Source organism: Pleurodeles waltl, chromosome 10 (genome assembly GCF_031143425.1).
Source record: "Pleurodeles waltl isolate 20211129_DDA chromosome 10, aPleWal1.hap1.20221129, whole genome shotgun sequence".
NCBI lineage: Eukaryota > Metazoa > Chordata > Amphibia > Caudata > Salamandridae > Pleurodeles > Pleurodeles waltl.
The window spans coordinates 483808096-483828137 of record NC_090449.1 but is presented as its reverse complement, the minus strand read 5'-3'; the positions used below and the strand labels follow the sequence as shown (position 1 = coordinate 483828137).

The 20042-nt window shown below is 42.0% G+C and overlaps 1 protein-coding gene across 2 annotated transcripts in view; it reads right to left on the bottom strand.

Annotated features, from left to right (window-relative positions):
* Window positions 1-10385: 10385 nt before the first annotated feature.
* LOC138261639 (zinc finger BED domain-containing protein 6-like) overlaps window positions 10386-20042 on the bottom strand; it is a 61140-nt gene continuing 51483 nt past the window's right edge. For both annotated transcript variants that reach the window (XM_069210774.1, XM_069210775.1), the window contains exon 2: window positions 10386-17493. In XM_069210774.1, coding sequence (XP_069066875.1) covers window positions 13072-16527 — 3456 coding nt within the window. In that variant the 5' untranslated portion in view covers window positions 16528-17493 and the 3' untranslated portion in view covers window positions 10386-13071. The remainder of the gene's footprint in view (window positions 17494-20042) is intronic.

The window sequence follows — 20042 nt, the reverse complement described above, 5'->3', positions numbered from 1 at the left end:
CTAGATGTATGCATTTTGTGTAAGTGAAAGTGAGATTAAATGACAGGTTGTGAGTAACAGTATGCGAGACTGAGTGTCAGTATGAGTGAGCTCAGAATTAGTGAGACTGAGTGAGTGTAAGAGAAACTGAGTTAGAGAGAATGTGAGGAAGTGTTAGAGAATGTGAGAATGAATGTGAGTAATAATGAGTGTGATAAAAAAGTGAGTATGAATGAGTGGGAAAGTATGATTGAGTCAGAGTGAATCTGGGTGACAGCGAGTGTGAAGTTGTCAGAATGAGTGATGAGTGAAAGTGAGTGAGAATTATGGCGTAAGAGTGAGTGCACGACTGAGCAACAATGAATTAGTGGATGTCAGTGAAAATGAATGAGTGAGAATGAGTGAATGAAAGTGAGCTTGAGTGAGAATGTGGTATTATGCTTGTGAGTCATTAAGTGCAAGTAATGTCACTTCTGCTACCCCTTCCATTTTTGTGAAACAAAGTCATGTACACAGCAGTTCTTAAAGATCTCCTCAGAAAAGGATGTAGTGAATCGGGCAAAGACTCTCAGAGATCTTAAATCCAGGATGTTCAAGCACCACCTCAGACTCATTCCATAAAACAGAGTTCCTTCTACTCTATTTGCCACACTTAACGATGTCGGAACTAGCTAAGTAACACTTCAGTCCTGCTTGACTGAGAACTTAAAACTTAGCTCTCATTTGACTAGAGCCTAAATCTACATATCCACATTAACGTGGTAGCGAAGGATGTTCAATACAAAATTGGCTACTCAAGGGGATCAAGCCTTCTTTACCAGAGGACGAATTCAAGGCTACAGTTTAATCCATTATTCTCTCTAAACTAGACTATAGTAACTCACAACTGATGGGCATTCCCAGAATGCACCTAGCCCATTTGAAGTTAGTCCTGAACACCACATTTCTCCTATTCACCAGTAATAGCCGATTCAATCACATGACTGCTATACTCGTCACTCTTAACTAGCCCCCAATGAGGCCAGGGGCATTTCTAAGCGAGCTTCCAAAATTCATAAGGCTATGCCTGAGGATTCTGCCTCCTAGCTCGCACAAACTAATCTTCTTAGAAAGTGAGTGTGCCCTCTAAAATACAGACTACGGGCTTCATTACGAGTTTGGCAGTCTTGCAACTGCTAAAGTCGTGGTAGAAGTCGGATCGTCGCACTCCTGGCAGTCCGACAGACAGATTAAAACACTGGCAGTCAGACCGCCGCCACTGCCAGGATCATGGATTTGGACAGGTTGGTGGTGGTCATAGTTGTGCTCAGCCACGGCGGCGATGAGTTCAGCATCGCCGTGCTGATCACAACTTTCCTTTCTACCAGCCTTTTCATGGTGGGATCCCCACCATGAAAAGGCTAGTGGTAAGGCTGTGCTGGCGGCCCCAAGGCCCAGCACTCTCGGAGTGCACGCTGTCTGCAAAAGCAGACAATGCGCATTCTGAGGGTAGTGGGGCACCCTTTGTGAGACCGCATTTGCCTCAGCTCCCTGAGCAGAGGCCAATGCTGCGATTGTTGTTTCCACTGGGCTGATAGGCAGAAACCTCCTAATATGGAGGTTTCCACCAGTCAGCCTGCGGGAAACATTGCAACAGGGCCTGGGGGTGCGGGTAGACCTCCAGCTTCGCAGCCATCTCCTCCGCACAGTTCTGGCTGGCCAACGGTTGGCCTGCCAAACTCGTAATGAGGCCCTATGTCTGACTGGAAACTCCTACATTCAGAAAAACGAAAACTGTGACAAATGTTTCCAAAACACAGGACATCTTTTCATATGCCATCAGGACGAGTCCCTTACCTGACTTCTTCAAGAGAGACTTAAATCCTTCTATTTCAGCATCATATTCATATGCTTATACCTCACATAACCTGGATTGGCATATTTAAACTTTTGCTAGGAAACCAACATTTTCTCATCTTTGTTACTGTTCGATTCTGTGGGAATCACGTCTTCATGTTGACTAAGTGGTTGCTACTGTCTCTGGCTGTGTAAGGCACTCCAATAGTGCGTTAACACCATACTTCTAATATCGTACAGACTGCTATTGTTCTTGTAACACCTACGTAAAACAATCTACTACCCAATGGGGGTCTAGTCATTCTATATAAACTCATTAAATTCCAAATAGCTGGAGAGTTTGTCTTGTGTGGACTGCCTCAGGACTGGCTTTAAATTCTGACCTGCTAGACAGGACTATACCTCATGACAGAGGAAGAAACTCTGCTGTTGGTGCAGGAGGACACAGGAAGCGGGCTGCTCTACATATTGGGGGCCTTTTCCTGTTTAGTCAGAGCCCAACCTCAACTTTGAGAATTGTGCTGTGTGGAGCTCCGAGACACCAAGCCTGCTTAGAGCAGAAGCCTGGAACTGCTCCCCACCCTATCCTTCATTCTCTCTGTGACCGGTCCCTGAAGACAGTGTGTTTCCCAACTATGTGAGAACATCTTCTGTAACTGATTATCATGCGATGTTTTGCGTGACTGTGCCCTGCATCTGCTGCACTTCTACTCTCCCTGATAATTGTGTGAACCTGGTAGTGTTTTGGGACTTCACGCTGCTTGTGACACAGCACTGGCTTCGCGGCATTCCATATGGAACGTTAGTATGGAGTCACAAAACACAGTAGAACCATTTAACGTTGTATTATCCGCTTGTGAATCTGCAGAGTAAGCCGTTGTTGTCTGCGCTGCATGGGATAGTTTCTTTGAAAATTAAAGTCACATTCTACACAGTATGTTTCACAGCGTTTAATTTTACCACATTTATGTGGCGATGAGTGCAGTGAAACCAACCCCCAACAGAACATACCCAATACATTATTTGACAACGGGTACAAGCAACATACCTGAATGATTCAGCATTTCCAGGAAAGCAGATATATATCTGGGGGGCATGTGTTCAGCAGCATACCCTATCACAGTGCATAGCATCGAACTGGAAACAAACAATTTGAATACAGACCATCCATAAATGACGTGCGCATTAGGTGACGCCTCATCGCTTGGGAGGAAGTGGGAAACGGAGACATTATTCACAGTTTGGACACGCCTGGAGGCGCATTATGTTTGAAGCCCAAGGATTTAAAGCAGCGAGTTAACAGGCTGTTCTTTTCTAGTTAAAGTTGTGTTGATCAGTGTGTCGTTTAAATATTACCATTCACTTCTTTAACTGAGGAGTTTTGTTGGCCAGAGTGTCGCTTCAGTACTAGGGAGCGTTTCTTGCTCTATCAGAAACTTGCACGCTATCTAGTCAGACTGCTGTTTGCTGTCCAAGTCAACATGGACTACAATTATATAAAAGTTTCTGTCAAATCCTGTCTGCGATATGCACGCTACTTGTGTAAGCTGGTGAGCTTCACACGAAATCCACTGTACATGCACACAGCTCAAATCAAATTTCAAATACAACTGCTAATTGCAGCTACATGTGTATTCTACAGTGATGCGCACACTGGTAATTTTAGTTTCAGCAGCGTGCCACTGTGATACGCACACAATTTTCTACTCCTTAAAGACCAATACATTGGGCAGAATTATAAAAATACTAGGGAGAAACGCATTTTTTTTTTCTTTTAATTTGAGCTTATGACACTATTTATCCAGTATTAGAAGCCTAGTACTGTTTTTAACCCATGGTCATTGACAAAAGTTGTATTCTGTTTGAATTATTTTTATGTTCATCACCACCAGTCAGTGAAAAATCTGTTAACATAGTACAGGGCATGCAGGAATACATGGTGATTTGGACACCTTATTTACGTAATTCTTTCACTTTATTGGCTGACATTGATTTTCAATTTGGTGTTGAAGAGGCAGTCGTGCAGGGACTAATTTTCTACAAAACAACTGAAAATTTATTGTTTTCTTTACATTAAGAGTGGTAAGTATCGCACAGATATGAAGTCTGTGTCGCCGCCCCACCACTATTTTTGGATACTCCTAGAGACCCACCTATTCCATGGAAACAATGGTTTGATGCATTCGAAACTTACTTAGGAGCCATTGGTGCAACCAGATTCAGGCCTGAGAGGAAGAAGTTTCTACTCCTTCATTCTTTGGGTTTTGAAGGTAGATCTACATTTAAACACCTATCTGACCTACTGGACTCTTAGATGAAGAGTTTGATGAATTTCAAGAAGCCATAAAGAAATTGTCGAACAGGTTTGATGTATCTTCCAGTTTGTTTCAAGACATGCATTTTTCAAAAGGACACAGAAACCAATGAAGATGCCGACACATACATTTCTACTTTAAGGAAACTAGTGGCTGAAAGTCAATTTGAAAAACTCAGCAAATAACTGATGAGGGATCAGTTTATATGTCTATGTACAGATAAACAATATGCCAGAAATTGTTCTCCTTAGGCATCCTTTCACTAAATGAATGTATTAGAATTGCTAAAAGCATAGAAATGTCAGTCAAAGAGCTTGAAGATAAATCTAGTGAGCAAGTTAATCCACTCAGATGTAAGGAGGATAACCTAGAGCACAAGAAGAGGGTCTACATGGTGGGCAGTACACAATCCAACTCTTTCTTAAAACCAATCCTACATGTGTTTTAGATGTGGCAATCCCTATCACAAAGGAGGAGGAAAACCTTGCCCTGCAAAAAATGCATCATGCAGACTGTGCAGCAAAGTGGGTCATTTTGAAAAATTTGGCAAAGCAATAATCGTACTAAAGCCAAGGTTGCAGCAAAACCAGAAAAGATGGGAGAGGAGAGGAGCGTGAAGATCTAGTATATGAAATGCAGGATACGGTATTAGCTAAAGGTCAAGATGAAGTAAAAAGAGATGATCCCTCAGATTGTGTAGACCACTACCTTGATCTAATGGAAGGTGGCACAATGATCATTTCATGGTTGATTCAGGCGCACATATTGCTATGATCACTAAAGAATTTTTCCATCAAACCTTGGGGAACAAAACCCGGATACCTTCTGATTGTTCACCCGTGTCCTACGAAGGACGGAAACAAGATCTAGCGTGGTACTTTGAGGATATTTTGTGTTTCAAACCCAGGCGCATACAGGGCAAAATTTATATGGCTACAAAAAGGTTTCAACAAAGGGAGGGACTGGGAGATTAGTTGGTCCAGTGTACGGTCTCCCAATTAACTGAACATACAAAAAAGGTGTACATTGTTCCAAATGGAAAAATATAATCACTGGGGGAACATTAAAGTTCAGGAGCAAGAGCCCTCACACATCCGAGAGGATGCCATGCTTCATCATCGGGTAGCTCCTCGTCAGACCGGCGCTGCAATGTCTGACGGGCTCCCCGTAAGGGGGCTCTTTGCCGGAGATCTTTTAGGTAGCAGCCGTTGTAGCGGACACTACAAGACCTGGTGTTGCGGTCAGGCGCTAATCCTGGCAGGAGAGTGAAAGCTAAAATTGGTTCCCAGTCTTAATAGGAGCGAGTCAATTTAATTAATCAATGGAATAAGACCGGGACCAAGATTAAAAACAGAAGGAAAGTGTAAAATGAGGAATAATGCTCAACCACTTTCTGCATGGTGCTGGAGCTTAAGGAGATTATCGTTGGGCAATTATCCATTGCGCCAATGTCCCCGTAGGCAAGGGTAGCTCCCGGGGAGGGGTTGGGGGGGGGGGAAATTTATTTTAGGCCATTTCTGCCCAAACCCCCCCCCCGGGCCAAAATCCACAGGTAGGCACTTTGCAAAAAACACCTCTGTTCTCTGTGAAAAAATGTGATGTGTCCACGTTGTGTTTTGGGGCATTTCCTGTCGCGGGCGCTAGGCCTACCCACACAAGTGAGGTATCATTTTTATCAGGAGACTTGGGGGAACGCTGGGTGGAAGGAAATTTGTGGCACATCTCAGATTCCAGAACTTTCTGTCACCGAAAAGAGAGGAAAACGTGTTTTTTTAGCCAGATTTTGAGGTTTACAAAGGATTCTGGGTAACAGAACCTGGTCAGAGCCCCACAAGTCACCCCATCTTGGATTCTCCTAGGTCTCTAGTTTTAAAAAATGCACAGGTTTGGTAGGTTTCCCTAGGTGCCGGCTGAGCTAGAGGCCAAAATCTACAGGTAGGCACTTTGCAAAAAACACCTCTGTTTTCTGTCAAAAATTGTGATGCGTCCACGTTGTGTTTAGGGGCATTTCCTGTCGTGGGCGCTAGGCCTACCCACACAAGTGAGGTATCATTTTTATCGGGAGACTTGGGGGAACATAGAATAGCAAAACAAGTGTTATTGCCCCTTGTCTTTCCCTACCTTTTTTCCTTCCAAATATAAGAGAGTGTGTAAAAAAGACGTGTATTTGAGAAATGCCCTGTAATTCACATGCTAGTATGGTCACCCCGGAATTCAGAGATGTGCAAATAACAACTGCTCCTCAACACCTTATCTTGTGCCCATTTTGGAAATACAAAGGTTTTCTTGATAGCTATTTTTCACTCTTTATATTTCAGCAAATGAATTGCTGTATACCAGGTATAGAATGAAAATGCACTGCAGGGTGCAGCTCATTTATTGGCTCTGGGTACCTAGGATTCTTGATGAACCTACAAGCCCTATATATCCCCGCAACCAGAGGAGTCCAGCAGACGTAACAGTATATTGCTTTCGAAAATCTGACATTGCAGGAAAACGTTACAGAGTAAAACGTAGAGAAAAATTGCTGTTTTTTTCACCTCAATTTCAATATTTTTCTTTTTCAGTTGTTATTTTCTGTAGAAAACCCTTGTAGGATCTACACAAATGACCCCTTGCTGAATTCAGAATTTCATCTACTTTTCAGAAATGTTTACGTTTCTGGGATCCAGCATTGGTTTCACACCCATTTCTGTCACTGACTGGAAGGAGACTAAAACCACAAAAAATTGTCAAAATGGGGTATGTCCCAGTAAAATGACAAATTTGTGTTGAAAAATTGGGTTTTCTGATTCAAGTCTGCCTGTTCCTGAAAGCTGGGAAGCTGGTGATTTTAGCACCGCAAACCCTTTGTTGATGCCATTTTCAGGGAAAAAACCACAAGCCTTCTTCTGCAGCCACTTTTTCCCATTTGTTTTTTAAATAAACGAAATTTTCACTGTATTTTGGCTAATTTCTTGGTCTCCTTCAGGCGAACCCACAAATGTCTGGGTACCTCTAGAATCCCTAGGATGTTGGAAAAAAGGACGCAAATTTGTCTTGGCTAGCTTATGTGGACAAAAAGTTATGAGGGCCTAAGTGCGAACTGCCCCAAATAGCCAAAAAAAAAGGCCTGGCACAGGAGGGGGAAAAGGCTTTGCAGCGAAGGGGTTAAGCAAGTTCATGAGGGGCATCTAGGAGCTACTTTCACGAAACGTAGAGTGCGGTCCACTTTTTGGGGGCCACAAATGGATAGAGAAGTGATGTACTAGTCAGGAATGTGTGGTATGTTCAACTAGCAATAACGTTTTGAAATCAACTAGACCATCATTAGCCCCAACTGAACTTCCTGTGGGACCATGGTTAAAATTAGGTATTGATCTGGTAGGCCTATTCAATTCACTTCCGGGTAATTATAAATATGCATTGGTTGTCATAGATAACTATATTAAGTGGCGTGAAGTAAGATTCATTGGGGAACCAGATTCTAGAACAGCGATAAAAAATTCTTAGAGATATTTGCAGGAGGGAAGGTTTTCTGGAATGCATAGTTTCCTATGAGAGTACAATTTGTTTCACATGAAGTACAGGAATTTCTTAAAAATAGTAGCACAAAACAAACACCTCAGGAGCTTGGTATAACACCCCCAAACAAATGGTCTTGTTGAGCACTTTAATAGAGTTGGGGGGAGTGGGCGCGTTGGACTTTACAGAATAAGTTTGAAATTAACACTGCAGTACAAACCATGTTGTGGTTTTATAGAACCACACTCCAATCTTCTACTCAAGTTTCTCCTTTTGAACTACCCATAGGTAAGAGATCAGCTATTGATTGTAGGCCTGAGTGGATGGCAAAACAGCTGAAACAAAAAGTGGATGTAGCAAGTACGGATGGTCTTGTGAGACAAAATGTTACTCTTGCTCAATGTAAACAAAAGAAGTACTATGATATGAGGAAGAGAGTTTCTGAAAAAATATACCTGGTGCAGATTTTGTGAGAATTAAGAAATGCTCACATCTAAAAAGGAGAATCAAACTTTTCGATACCAGCTAAAGTTGAGAAAACGTGTGGGAATGCGGTCAAAGTTGAAGGTGGCCATTAGTGGAACTGTTCAAAAATTGATAAAGTTCACCCTCAACATTATGACAAGAACACAGAGAAGGATAAGAGTATTGATGTAAATCAAACTGTAAAACAAAGATTATGGTAATGGTGGTGTTCACAGTGATTGTAAAAAATCTCTGCCTGTAAACAAAAGTATGAGAAAGCATAACTTACCACATAGTTACAGGAGATGTGATCTTGTTGTGTCTTATCAATATTTAAATATGTATTCTGGTAATCACAATATTAATTGTGCATAAATAATGTTTATTAGTTTTTATTGTTTTAAGATAAAAGTTTACTTTTTCTTGAGATCTAATAGGTGTTTAAGATATCTAGTAATTTTCTTTTAGACACATAATGGGTTTATTATGTTTGGGTGAATTCAAGGTTTCAGTTTTTATGATGGTTCAGGTAATTATATAGTCGTAGCATTAGGTTTTAAACCCTCCTAAGTAATCTCTTTTGTTGTGTAGCTTTGTTTGAAGAGGGGAATTAACTTAGTTTTTTGGGACGTCATGCTGCTAGTAACAGAGCCGGCTTCGTGACGTTCCATATGGAATGTTAGTATGGAGTCACAAAACCACTGTAGAACCGTTTAACATTTTATTCTCTTCCTGTGAACCTGCAAAGTGAGCCACTGTTGTCCACGCTGCCTCTGGTGGTTCCTTTGAAAAATATAGTCACATTCTACACAACATGTCTCATAGCATCTAACTTTATCAGACTTGTTCTGCACCGTACATGACCACCCTTCTGCTTTGCACCATAATCATGTAGCCCTTTGGGAACTGTGAGGTTACAGAATGGTATGTTCCTATGCCGGGGCCCATGTGCTAAACAGTGCTGCTCTATTACTACAAGAGCAACCAATCATCATCTCCACCACGCACTTCTGCATTTAATCCCAGACTGTGGCTATTCTCAGTCAGTGGAATACTTTGCATACTTTGCACCGGGCATAAACAGTCCGCTCCAACAGTTGGGCCCCTGTACCTGCCCTTGCTCTGTACTCTGACCTGGCCCAGACTACTGCTTCATGTCCAACCTGCAACTCAAGAACTATTAGCCCACTTCTGAACATTGCAGTCTCATCTGCACTGCTCCAGCAAAGATACACTGCTCCTGCAAAGACCCATGTTGATGCATTGCGTGATGCAGGTATCAAACTGTGCACTAAAGAACCCTTACAAGTGGAAGCTGTGCTGTGCAGTGGGGATTAGTTATTTCACTGCATCTCTTGATCTGTACAAATAAAAATGAGCAACCAACCAGTTCCAGAATATCTCTGAATATACATATTATCTTAACAGAAATAAAAATCATATCAGCAAGAAAAATATTTATTTTGACAGATACATAAGGTGCTTAAAGTGTATGCTCTTGCCCAACACCACTAAGGGTAATTCTTCACTACCCCTTGAAAGCCAAAGCCAGAAGGGTAGTTACTTAGTAAATCATTGAGCTTCCAGCATGGCCTGGTTTTTGTGTTCCCACAGGCAGAGGCAGTATTCATTATAAGGATTGCCTAACTACCTTTCAGTCACAAACATCACGGACAACTCGCCCAACAATGACTGGAAAAGGAATGTCGTTAATCAACGAGGACAGTACTGGGAGCATGCCCTTCCAGCAAAGTTTTTTTTCAACTTCAGAGAATCTGCCCCCAGTTGATGCTCAAACAGCATAACTCAACTATATTACAAGTACCAAGAATATATTCATATGTGTGCTGCTTACTCACACTTACTCTAATTTTGCTATCCTGCTTGAATACCTTTCTCATGACTACAAGGAAGGTGCAATATTAAGATGCATATGTGTGTATAGAGTTTTTTTTATCCCAGCACACAAGTGCTTCCACTTGGGTTCAGATTTTATAAATTTGTGACCACTCAGTAACCTAGAATCGATGGACAGTGGTATTCTTTTCTGCTCTTAGCTTCTGTTCTCAAGTTTCTGACTCACCAAACCGGAAACTTCAGCTTCTTAGAAAGGGAGAACTATTTTTAGATTCAGTCCATTCATTACCTCTTCTATGGCAGAGCAGAGAACATACCTAAACAATCAGAAAAATATACAGTCCATAACTATAAATCCACATGGCTCTGCTAATATGGGTGACTACATGAACACATAGAACCTGAACAATAATGAAGAGAAGAGAGGACTCACAGTTGGAAACATATTCAGTGTGTATTGAGAACAAATACAAAATAAGATACTGTCAATAGTACAGAAGCTGCAAAACAAAATATTGATAAATGGATGGGTAACTATAAGCTAAAATAGGTCTTTAGGAATCAACTCCATTTGGAAGACTCCTATTTTACACATTTCTCGATAAAAGGCAAGGTCTGCAGGCTCCCTGGGGCAGTTTTAACATCTATAGATAACTGAATATGAACTGAGTTTTGAAATACTCCACACTCACCCTTATAACCTCTAGGAATAACAAAAATCAATTTACATCTTAGACATGGACAAGAAACTAGAGCATCAGCAATGTCCATATTCAATGTTCAATATATTTAAAAAACTATTTTGAAGGCATGTAGAGGTCTACAGCTACATTTGAAGATGAAATGCTTATTTTTGGCAGATGACTGGCAAACTGTTTTCCACCTCGGCTTCAAACATTACACTGGAACAATGCTTCATGCCAATAATTCTGGCCATTTTAGATCAGGCACCTATTGGCTTTCAATGCCAAATCAATACGCTTTCCAAGTAGTGTGTAAACAGCAACTTGACAAAAGTGAAGAAAAAAAAAAAAACTGTTTTTGAAAAAGAGGTAACCATTTTCTTGTGGCAGTGGTTTATATGCAAGTCCAGTTAAAAAAATCTTGGGATTCTTTTTTTGTATACTCTTTCTGCATTCCAGATTCATGGCTTTCATGTCAAGATTAATAAGCTTCAACAAGCAGCATAGTTTATCACTTTAGTAAAGGCTTATAAGACTAGGACTAACTCTTATTTTATTTGGTGGAGTTTCTAGGGATAAATGTACTTAGTTTTTTTTTTTTTTTTTTTTTTTTTTTAACAGAAGCAAAAAAATATTTCAAATCAACTTTTCTTGGATCAAAGTTTAGAGGGCACTTCTACAACTGGGACTCTCCAGATTGCAATCATCATCAGGATCCCGTCTCTAGAGATTTGTGATGCAGTCAAACAGTTCAGAAGCCACTCATCTTTCAGGTATGGATTGATGAATGGTCAAGCAGTGTGAGCCCTTTCGCAGTCCTTCTTAAAACATATGCATGATGGTGTGTGTAAGAAAGGAAAACATTAAAAGTTTATTTTGGATTGAACTATCCACTTTCTTAATTTTTAAGTAAACGTATTTCTTTGTGGAATAATCTGTTCAGAGATCTGTTTTACTTGGAAGGGAAATCTTCAGTGCATTTCGTCCTTTCCTCTACGAAATTAGAAAGGTGTTTTTAAGTATTTTGGTGATCTTTCTAATTCCAAACAGCACAGTGAAATATTGAAGCTCGTGGTTAGAGTAAATCCTGAATGGATGGTGAGTGAGTCGTCGGCAGTAGTTAAGGTGGGGAGGGGGAATACAGAAAGGCAGTTGTGGAATGAATGTTCTTTCTGATCCTGCACATATTATGTTAACTTGTTGCTTATTTTATGACAAAAGATTTACATTTTTGCATCCAGGTATCTTCCATTTTAATACACACAGAAGGTGCAATGTATTCCATTTGTTGTTTTTTGATTGAATATTGTATGGTTGCTGTTGTTTCCGGTTGCCATTAATTCTTTAAAATTGTAAATAGTCAACTTATTATACTATATCATATGTATGCTCTGGTTTAGTGTGCAGTTGTACTATGCTTGATAGCAAATGTATTTTGTTAATTCTTTATGGGCTTTTTGTCTTAATAAACAATACTCATATCACAAAAGAGGCACTATTTTACTCACTAATGTTGGAGGTAGGGAATAAAAGCTAAGGAAGGGGGGAGCACTGCAAATGGCCTTTAATGGCCAATTACAGTTTGCGTTTCATTAAAGGACAGAACTTTATTGAGAATATTTTCTTTCAAAATGGTAAATAACAAATGTTTTTATCTTATATGATGTCTTCAAATCAAAGAGCAATAATATTAGCTCTGACTTGCATGCTGCTTCTGAAGCTACAAATTTAAACAGGTTATTGGAAAAAGATGAACAATACCTACCAGTCAAGCCTATCTTTTTTGTTGATGGTATTGGCCTAATAAAAGGGCAACACAATCAGAAGAATCGTTTGGTTTACAAAACAAAAATCCCTATTTACATTTGAAATTAATCACCGGTAAGAAGTAGGGTCAATAAGAAGATGCTCAGTTATCAAAGGGAGAAAAGAAAGATCTAAAACACAAACTTTGAAAAACTTTTGACCAAGAACTGTCATTTAAATGGTCCCTAACCATTTGACAATGTGCTGAAGCTCTTGGAGAAGGGCTTCTGCTCAGGCCTTTTTCAACCATAGTAAAATAACATTAAAAGGGTAAGCCCATACACACAGTGTAGTATACATTTTTTGTGTCTAAAAACAGAAATAATGTAAACAATTAAAAAGCAGACCAGTCAATGCTGCAGTTTAGTCATGGATAGGCTTTACACAGAAGAAGGAATCTTCAAATGCTGCATGTCCACCTTGCTGCAGGAGAAGATGCAACTATTGGATGAACATCAACGAAGAGTCAAGCAAGATTCCTCCTGGATTTGTCAAGCATCTCTCCAAGTGGATAAGAGTCCACTGTAGTATATGTTTTTTTTCTGGCAATGCACCGAAAGTGACAAACTGGAGAGCAAAAAAAGCCAGATTAAGACCAGTAAACAAAAATGTCAGTCTGTTAGTTGTTACTCCTCCTCACAACCACTCTGCTCCAATTCGTTTTCTGAACAGAAGATCAGCGGGGGTGGTGTATAGTCAGGGAAGCTCACTAAGTTGGCTTTGAGGAACAGGAGGTGTTCCACCCCCTCAACCTCAAGGGTGGATTTCTGTTTGGTTACCAGCCCTTCCGCAGCACTGAAGACATTCTCTGAAAAAACACTGGATGGCGGACAGCTCAAGTACAGAATGGCCAATTTGGTCAGAGCTGGCCAAGTACTGCGTCTCTTTTCCCAGTAGGTCAGTGGATCTTCCTTTGCTCCAACTGTCTTGTTATCATGAAGATATTTCTCTACCATGATGCAAGCCGAGTGACTCTCTGTTGATAGGGAGGCTCCACTGCCCTTTGATGCCAAAAGACCTACGCTCTCTAGATGCTCAATCAACGTCTTCTCCTTCTGGATTAATGGTGGAACAACCCTGCCCTTTTGCCAACTAGATGTTGCATCCCCAAACCCCTTTTCTCCCTCACACATCTTTTCAACACCTAGCTCTATTTCAGAGTCAGAAAATGATTCTTTCACAGTCTGGGAACCACTGGTAGGTCTGTTTAACACAAAAGATGTGGATGGGAAAGATGGTGGTGGTGGGGGAGCACTGCTGGCTAACATGATTTCTTTAACTTTCTTCACAGTCACTTGCTTCCAGTGATCAATATCCGCACCAAGAGGGAGTATGGCCTCAATTTTCCCTTTGAAACGTGGGTCAAGTAACGTGGCAAGCACATATTCTTCCCGATTAAACATTTCATTTATTCGGCAGTCTGAAGACAGCTTGAGTGATAAGCTATCTGCAAGAGCAATGGCACTTCCATCACCTAGATTTCCAAAATGGCCCCGGATCTGTTTCAGAAAAATATAAAGGTATCGGACCTCTGGCAGCACCTGGCTCAAAGAGGCATTATTTGCGCTCACTTCACGTGTGGCCATTTCAAAAGGCTGCAGAAGAGCCACAACGGTAGATATCAGGTTCCAGTAAGTAGATGTCAGCACCACATCATTGGTTCCAATCTGTTGCTTGCCAATGTATTCATGGACAGCTTTCTGTTGCTCCAAGAGCCGCTCTAACATGTAATAAGTGGAGTTCCAGTGGGGCACTGTCTCTTGCTTTAGCGGATGTCTAGGAAGGCCATTTTGTTGCTGAAGTTCTGTCAGTGTTTGCCTTGCCTTTGCAGAGTGGAAAAAGTGGCTGCAGATCTTACGGGCCACACCAAGCATATTTGCAATCTGATGATTGTCCTGTAAGAAATCCATGACCACTGTATTTAAGCAGTGTGCAAAGCATGGAATGTATGTGTAATCTGCTCCTTGAATGGCACATTCAACCTTTAAACCACTGTTTGATAGGACAAATCCATGGCTCAGAGAACTGGGGATAAGCCAGGTGGTAATTTGCTCTGCCAATGCTTGCTGAATTGATTCTTCTGTTGGATCCTTCTGAAATCCTTTAATGCACAGCACTGCATGCTTTCTTGTGTTGGTTAGCTCTGCATCTGCTGTAAAAGCAGCCCAGTGTGCAGTGATTGCCATGTAGTCTACCAAAGAATCATTGGTCCACATGTGAGCCGTAAGATGCACGCGAGGGCCTTCAGAACACTGCAGCTCATGGATGACACTCTCACATACAGCTTCATAGAGCTGAGGGACTGCCTTTTTTGAAAAGAAAGTTCTGGAAGGCATTCTGTACCTTGGGTCAGCCCTAGCCATGAACTTGTGGAAAGGCCCTGAGGAGATAAAGGAATAGGGTAGTGCCATGCCACACAGAAGCTCTGCAATGCTCCTGTTCCAGGACTGAGCTCTAGGGTGATTTGGGGTATACTTGCCATTGACATCTGCCTTTTCTGGCACCATGACCTTACATTTTGTTGATAATGTTGTGCCACCAGAGTCATTGTGCTTCCTTTTACGCCGCAGAGACAGCTCACCTTCCCCAGTGTCATCATCAGCAGCGGGAGGCGTACTTGGAGACACAGTGGAGGATTGTGACTGGGGATCATAACACAAGGGATCTAAAGCAGTACATGTGATGGGTGATGCTGGAAACATTTCCTCCAACTGCTCATCTTCCTGTTCTTCCTCCTCCTCAACTTCTGGCTCATTAGTGGTCTTAGATTTAACTATCCTTCCCTTTGCCCACTCCTGTGGGTGCTTACCTTCTAAATGGCGCATTAAAGCAGAAGTACCAAAATGGCCACCCTGCTTTCCACGACTGACACTTACTTCGCAGAGAGTGCAAATAGCTCGGCATATGTTAGTGCAATCTATGTAGAAGAACTGCCAGACGGCAGAGGTGGATTTTCTCCTCTTGGTCCCAGGAGGGACGAGTGGATGACTGGGAATATTAGAACTCGCTGTGTCTGGGCTCTCTACCTCCGAAATGCCAAGGAAAGCTTTTCCTAAGTCCCTAGTTTTTCTGGGGCATTTGGCACTTGCTTTGGAACCTCTACCCTGACTTTTGGCAGGCCTGCCGACTCTTCTCTCACTGCCCTTTTCCACTTGAGATTCTGGGAGGACTTCTGTGCTAAGGGATCCAGTACTTTCTTTTCCTTCGTCTTCCTCATTCTCTTCACTGGATTCACTGCTATAGTCATTGGTGGGAACAGCATTCTCATGCATAGGAGCCAAGGATGTTGAAGGAGCATTAAGCATTTGATGTTGCCCAGCATAGGCTGGCAGAAACAACTCTCTTGGGTCATGGTCACCTTCATCCTGTCCTTCCACTTCTTCCTCTTCATCCCGTCCACCTTCTACCATCTCCTGATTCATTTCATCCCTTTGTCCCCACTCCATTGGGTGCTTAGCTTCTAAATGGCGCCTTAGGGGGGCTGTGGCAAAGTATGCGCCATGCTTCACACGCCGCATACTCAGCCCACAGAGGCTGCAATTGGCTATGCTTACATCTGTTGGGTCAGGGTAAAAGAACAGCCATACCTCTGAGATGGACTTTCTTCCTTTAGTACCAGGTGGCTTTGCTAGAGGACATACATGGATATCAGCAGGATCTTTTAGTTCCCCAAGTGATCCGTCCATTTCAGAAGGACTTTGTTCTATTTCAACATATGAATTATTTCTCCACCTGCTACCACGGTGAGAAACTGTGTTTGCTTTAGCTTTCTCTGTCTCTTCTTGCTCAAAAGCATGCAACACCTGTGGACCTTTGAACTTCCGCCTGCATTTCTCATCATCTTCGTCACTAGATTCCAACTTGATTTCAATCTCCGGTACAGATTCGGTATGGCTTGTGGCTACAGAGATTGTTGGAAGGTGAGTCTCGATGGTGCTGGACACGCCCACAGTACTAGTCAGCTCGTCAGGCTCAAAATCATTCACCTCAGAGGCTTCCTTTTGGGCAGAGGAACGCAGCACAGGGTTAGGAAGACCTGAACTGGGTCCCTTCCGTTTCCTTCGACCTTTTGAGGCTTGCATAACGTTTGCAAAAGTGGTAAAGAGTAAGCCAACTGGTACAAAATTGTGTCACTTCCCAGGACAGCTGATGTTCTACAAAAGATACAAAATAAAATTACTTATTACAATAGTTCGTGTAACCCAAATCTCACTAGAGTTTCCAATAAAGTCATGGTGCAACATGCTTTTGGTGTTGGTAGGCAAGTTTCAGGGATCCACAGAAATCTCTGGCTGCTAAAAAATACTTGCAAGTGCTTATTTACTAACTTGTCTGTTGCAGCAGCAAACTAAGATTTTCCTCATCCTCAGCCTGCTCTGGCTAATTACAGCAAGTCTATGGACACTTAGTCCTACTGAAAGCAGCAGTCACAACACACCCTAATTTTTGAATGCAGAAAAAGGAAGGTGCTGAGACAGGCTTGTTCACTTTGCCCAAAAACAGCAGAAGGAGTTGAGACAAATACTCATTGGATGTGTCCAGAGGATGATGACCAGGTTGGTTTGTTGTACATCATAAATGTGTAGTATCATTTTCAGCCTTTGGCAGGTGAGTATTTAGTTGGTAACAAGGGTGACTTTTCTTTAAATAAACCATTTGTTTCCATGTCCTACAGCTCCATCTTAAAATGCACGTTTGGCTTCATTTTAGCCTGATTCATATCCCTTAAGAAAAAGAAAGCTATATTGGTTTCAAGAAATAACAAAAAAGCAGGTTTGTTCTGTAAATCAGAGTCAATGGATCTTCAGCCGTGCCCACGATTATATCTTTGGTATGAATTTTCAGACTTGGTTAAAAATAATCAGTGATGCAACTTTGCAGGCTGTTTCATAAATTCTATTTTACTGCTTGGTTTACCTAAAGCCTTCTTCACTCAGGGTTATGGAAGCCAGTCTTTATTTTATCATGCTCTTCACAGGCAGGTAAGTATCACACTTTTATGCAGAGATCAGCTTCTTAGATTGAGACTGGATAAACTAACCTGTAAACTGAAAAGAGAAGACTAGGTTAGACTCAGGGCACAAGACGTAATAAGATGCAACAGGGAAGGAACAGATGAGCTGAGGGACATAAATAAAATGTCAAACACATTGACGAATAGCTGCCTCACTCCACTGTCTTTTGTGATAAAACCTAGTTTGCAATGACCTGCAGTAAAACAGAAAATTGCATTTTATGTACCAGAGAAGAGACAATTAGACATTGAATGGATTACAGTGGTACCAACTTTGTGACTCAATTTTATCTACAAAGTAGCCAAAGATTCTGGAGTTGAGCAAACATTTCTGTTGTGAGGTGTGAGAAAGTAGCCTCTTTCTAGCATGGCTACCCCCATTTTTGGCCTGTTTGTCAGTGTTTTTTTACTGTCTCACTGGGATCCTGCTAGTCAGGACCCCAGTGGTCACAGTTTGTGGCCCACATCAGTATGTTTTACTGTTTTGTCAGTATGCTTGACTGTGTCACTGGAGTCCTGCTAACCAGAACTCCAGTGCTTATGCTCTCTCTGATTCCACATTTGTACTTACATACTGGTAGCCCAATAATGCACATCAAGTTGGCATACTGGAACCCACCTTATAAGTCCCTAGTATATTGTACCTAGGTACTCAGGGTATTGGGGTTCCAGGAGATCCTTATGGGCTGCAGCATTTCTTTTGCCACCCATAAGGAACTCATACAAACACTTATTCAGGACTGCCACTGCAACCTGAGTGAAATAGTGCACACACTATTTCACAGCCATTTTTTCCCTGCACTAGGTGACTAGGTCACCTATATGTCCAACCTTCATTTACTGAAGGCTAGGTGCAAAGTTACTGTGTGAGGGTACCCTTGCACTAGCAAAGGTGCCCCCATGTTGTCCAGGACCAATTTCCCAGACTTCGTGAGTGCCGGAACGCCATTATAAGTGTGCACTACATATAGGTCAATACATATAGATAGCTTCACAATGGTAACCCAGAATATGGCCATGTGAAGTGTCTAAGATTGAGAAATTGTACCTCCAATCTTATTGTGGTATTTGGGGGGTGGGGAAGCAATTCCATTCACCCTGGGGCTCCCCCATGGACCCCCAGTACTGCCAAACCAGCTCTCCGAGGTTTCCACTGCAGCCCCAGCTGCTGCCACCTCACAGACAGGCTTCTGCCCTCCTGGGGCTTGAGCAGCTCAGTCCGAGGAAGGCAGAACAATGCATTTCCTTTAGGAGAGGGGTGTTACACTCTCTCCTATTGGAAATGGCTGTTACAGACATGGGCGGGTTATCCTCCCAGAGCACCTGGAAATGCTCTGAAGGGCACAAACGGTGCCCTACTTGCATAATCCAGTCTACACCAGTTCAGGGACCCCACCAGTTGCTGCTCTGGCCCAAAACTGGACAAAGGAAAGGGGAGTGACCACTCCCCTGTCCCTCCAGAGGTTCCCTATGTTCTGCCATCTTGTTTTCAGGATGGTCAGGGAACTCTGGGAGCATCTGAGTGGCCTGTGCCAGCAGGTAACGTCAGAGACCCCTCCTGATAGGTGCTTACCAGGTTAGGTGACAAATCCCCCTCTCAGGGCTATTTTGGGTCTCTCCTCTGGGTGTTTCCTCCGATTCAGTTTTGCAAGTTTCCAGTAGGACTCCTCTGCAACCTCTGCTTCACCTTCTACCATTGAATCAACCGCAGAACTGCTCCAGGAACTCTACAACTGCCACAAAGTATCCAAGAAGGCTACTTCAACTCTGTAACTCTAGCTCCTGTCAGTAACTGCAACAGTTTCCAGGTTGTGCACACTCTGAGGACTGCCGGTCTTCATCCTGCTCTAGAAAAACCGAGGGATTTGCACTATTTTCTGACTATTTACTTACCTGTTTTTGGTTACTGGTGTATATGTTATGTGCATTACTTACCTCCTAAGGGAATATAGCCTCTAAACAATTTTTGGCATTGTGTCACTAAAATAAAGTACCTTTACTTTTGGTAACACTGAGTATTGTCTTTGTGTGTAAGTAATGTGTGACTACAGTGGTATTGCAAGAGCTTTGCATGTCTCCTAGTTCAGCCTTGGCTGCTCTGCCTACAGCTACCCCTCCTAGACAGCCTGGCTTCTAGACCAATAGGTGTATCCTAATACACTGAGGCACAAAGTTATTGATTTGCTAGTGCTTATTTGTTTTGCGATTACTTATGGCAAATACCACTGAAAGATGGCCACCTGCTTATAAGTATGTGTATACTTGCTGGCATGAGGAATACATTTGAATAGTTTTCGTTATACTTATTCACAAACAATCACTCCAAGAGGGCACAAACAACAGCCCTGTTGGAGTATAACATGATAAAGTACAAGAACACCCACTGATAGATAACCATCATACATGCATGGGCTGTGTAGCACCTTTATGTTATACTTTATTATTCATTTAAAGTTGGAAGATGGCAGATGGACATTTTTGAAAGGTAAAGTAAAGTATGCTTGTGATTACATGCATATACATCTAAGCAAGTGGTCAGGTAGAGCAGTTCCCAGGTCCTAGATAAAACTTTAAAAAAAGGCA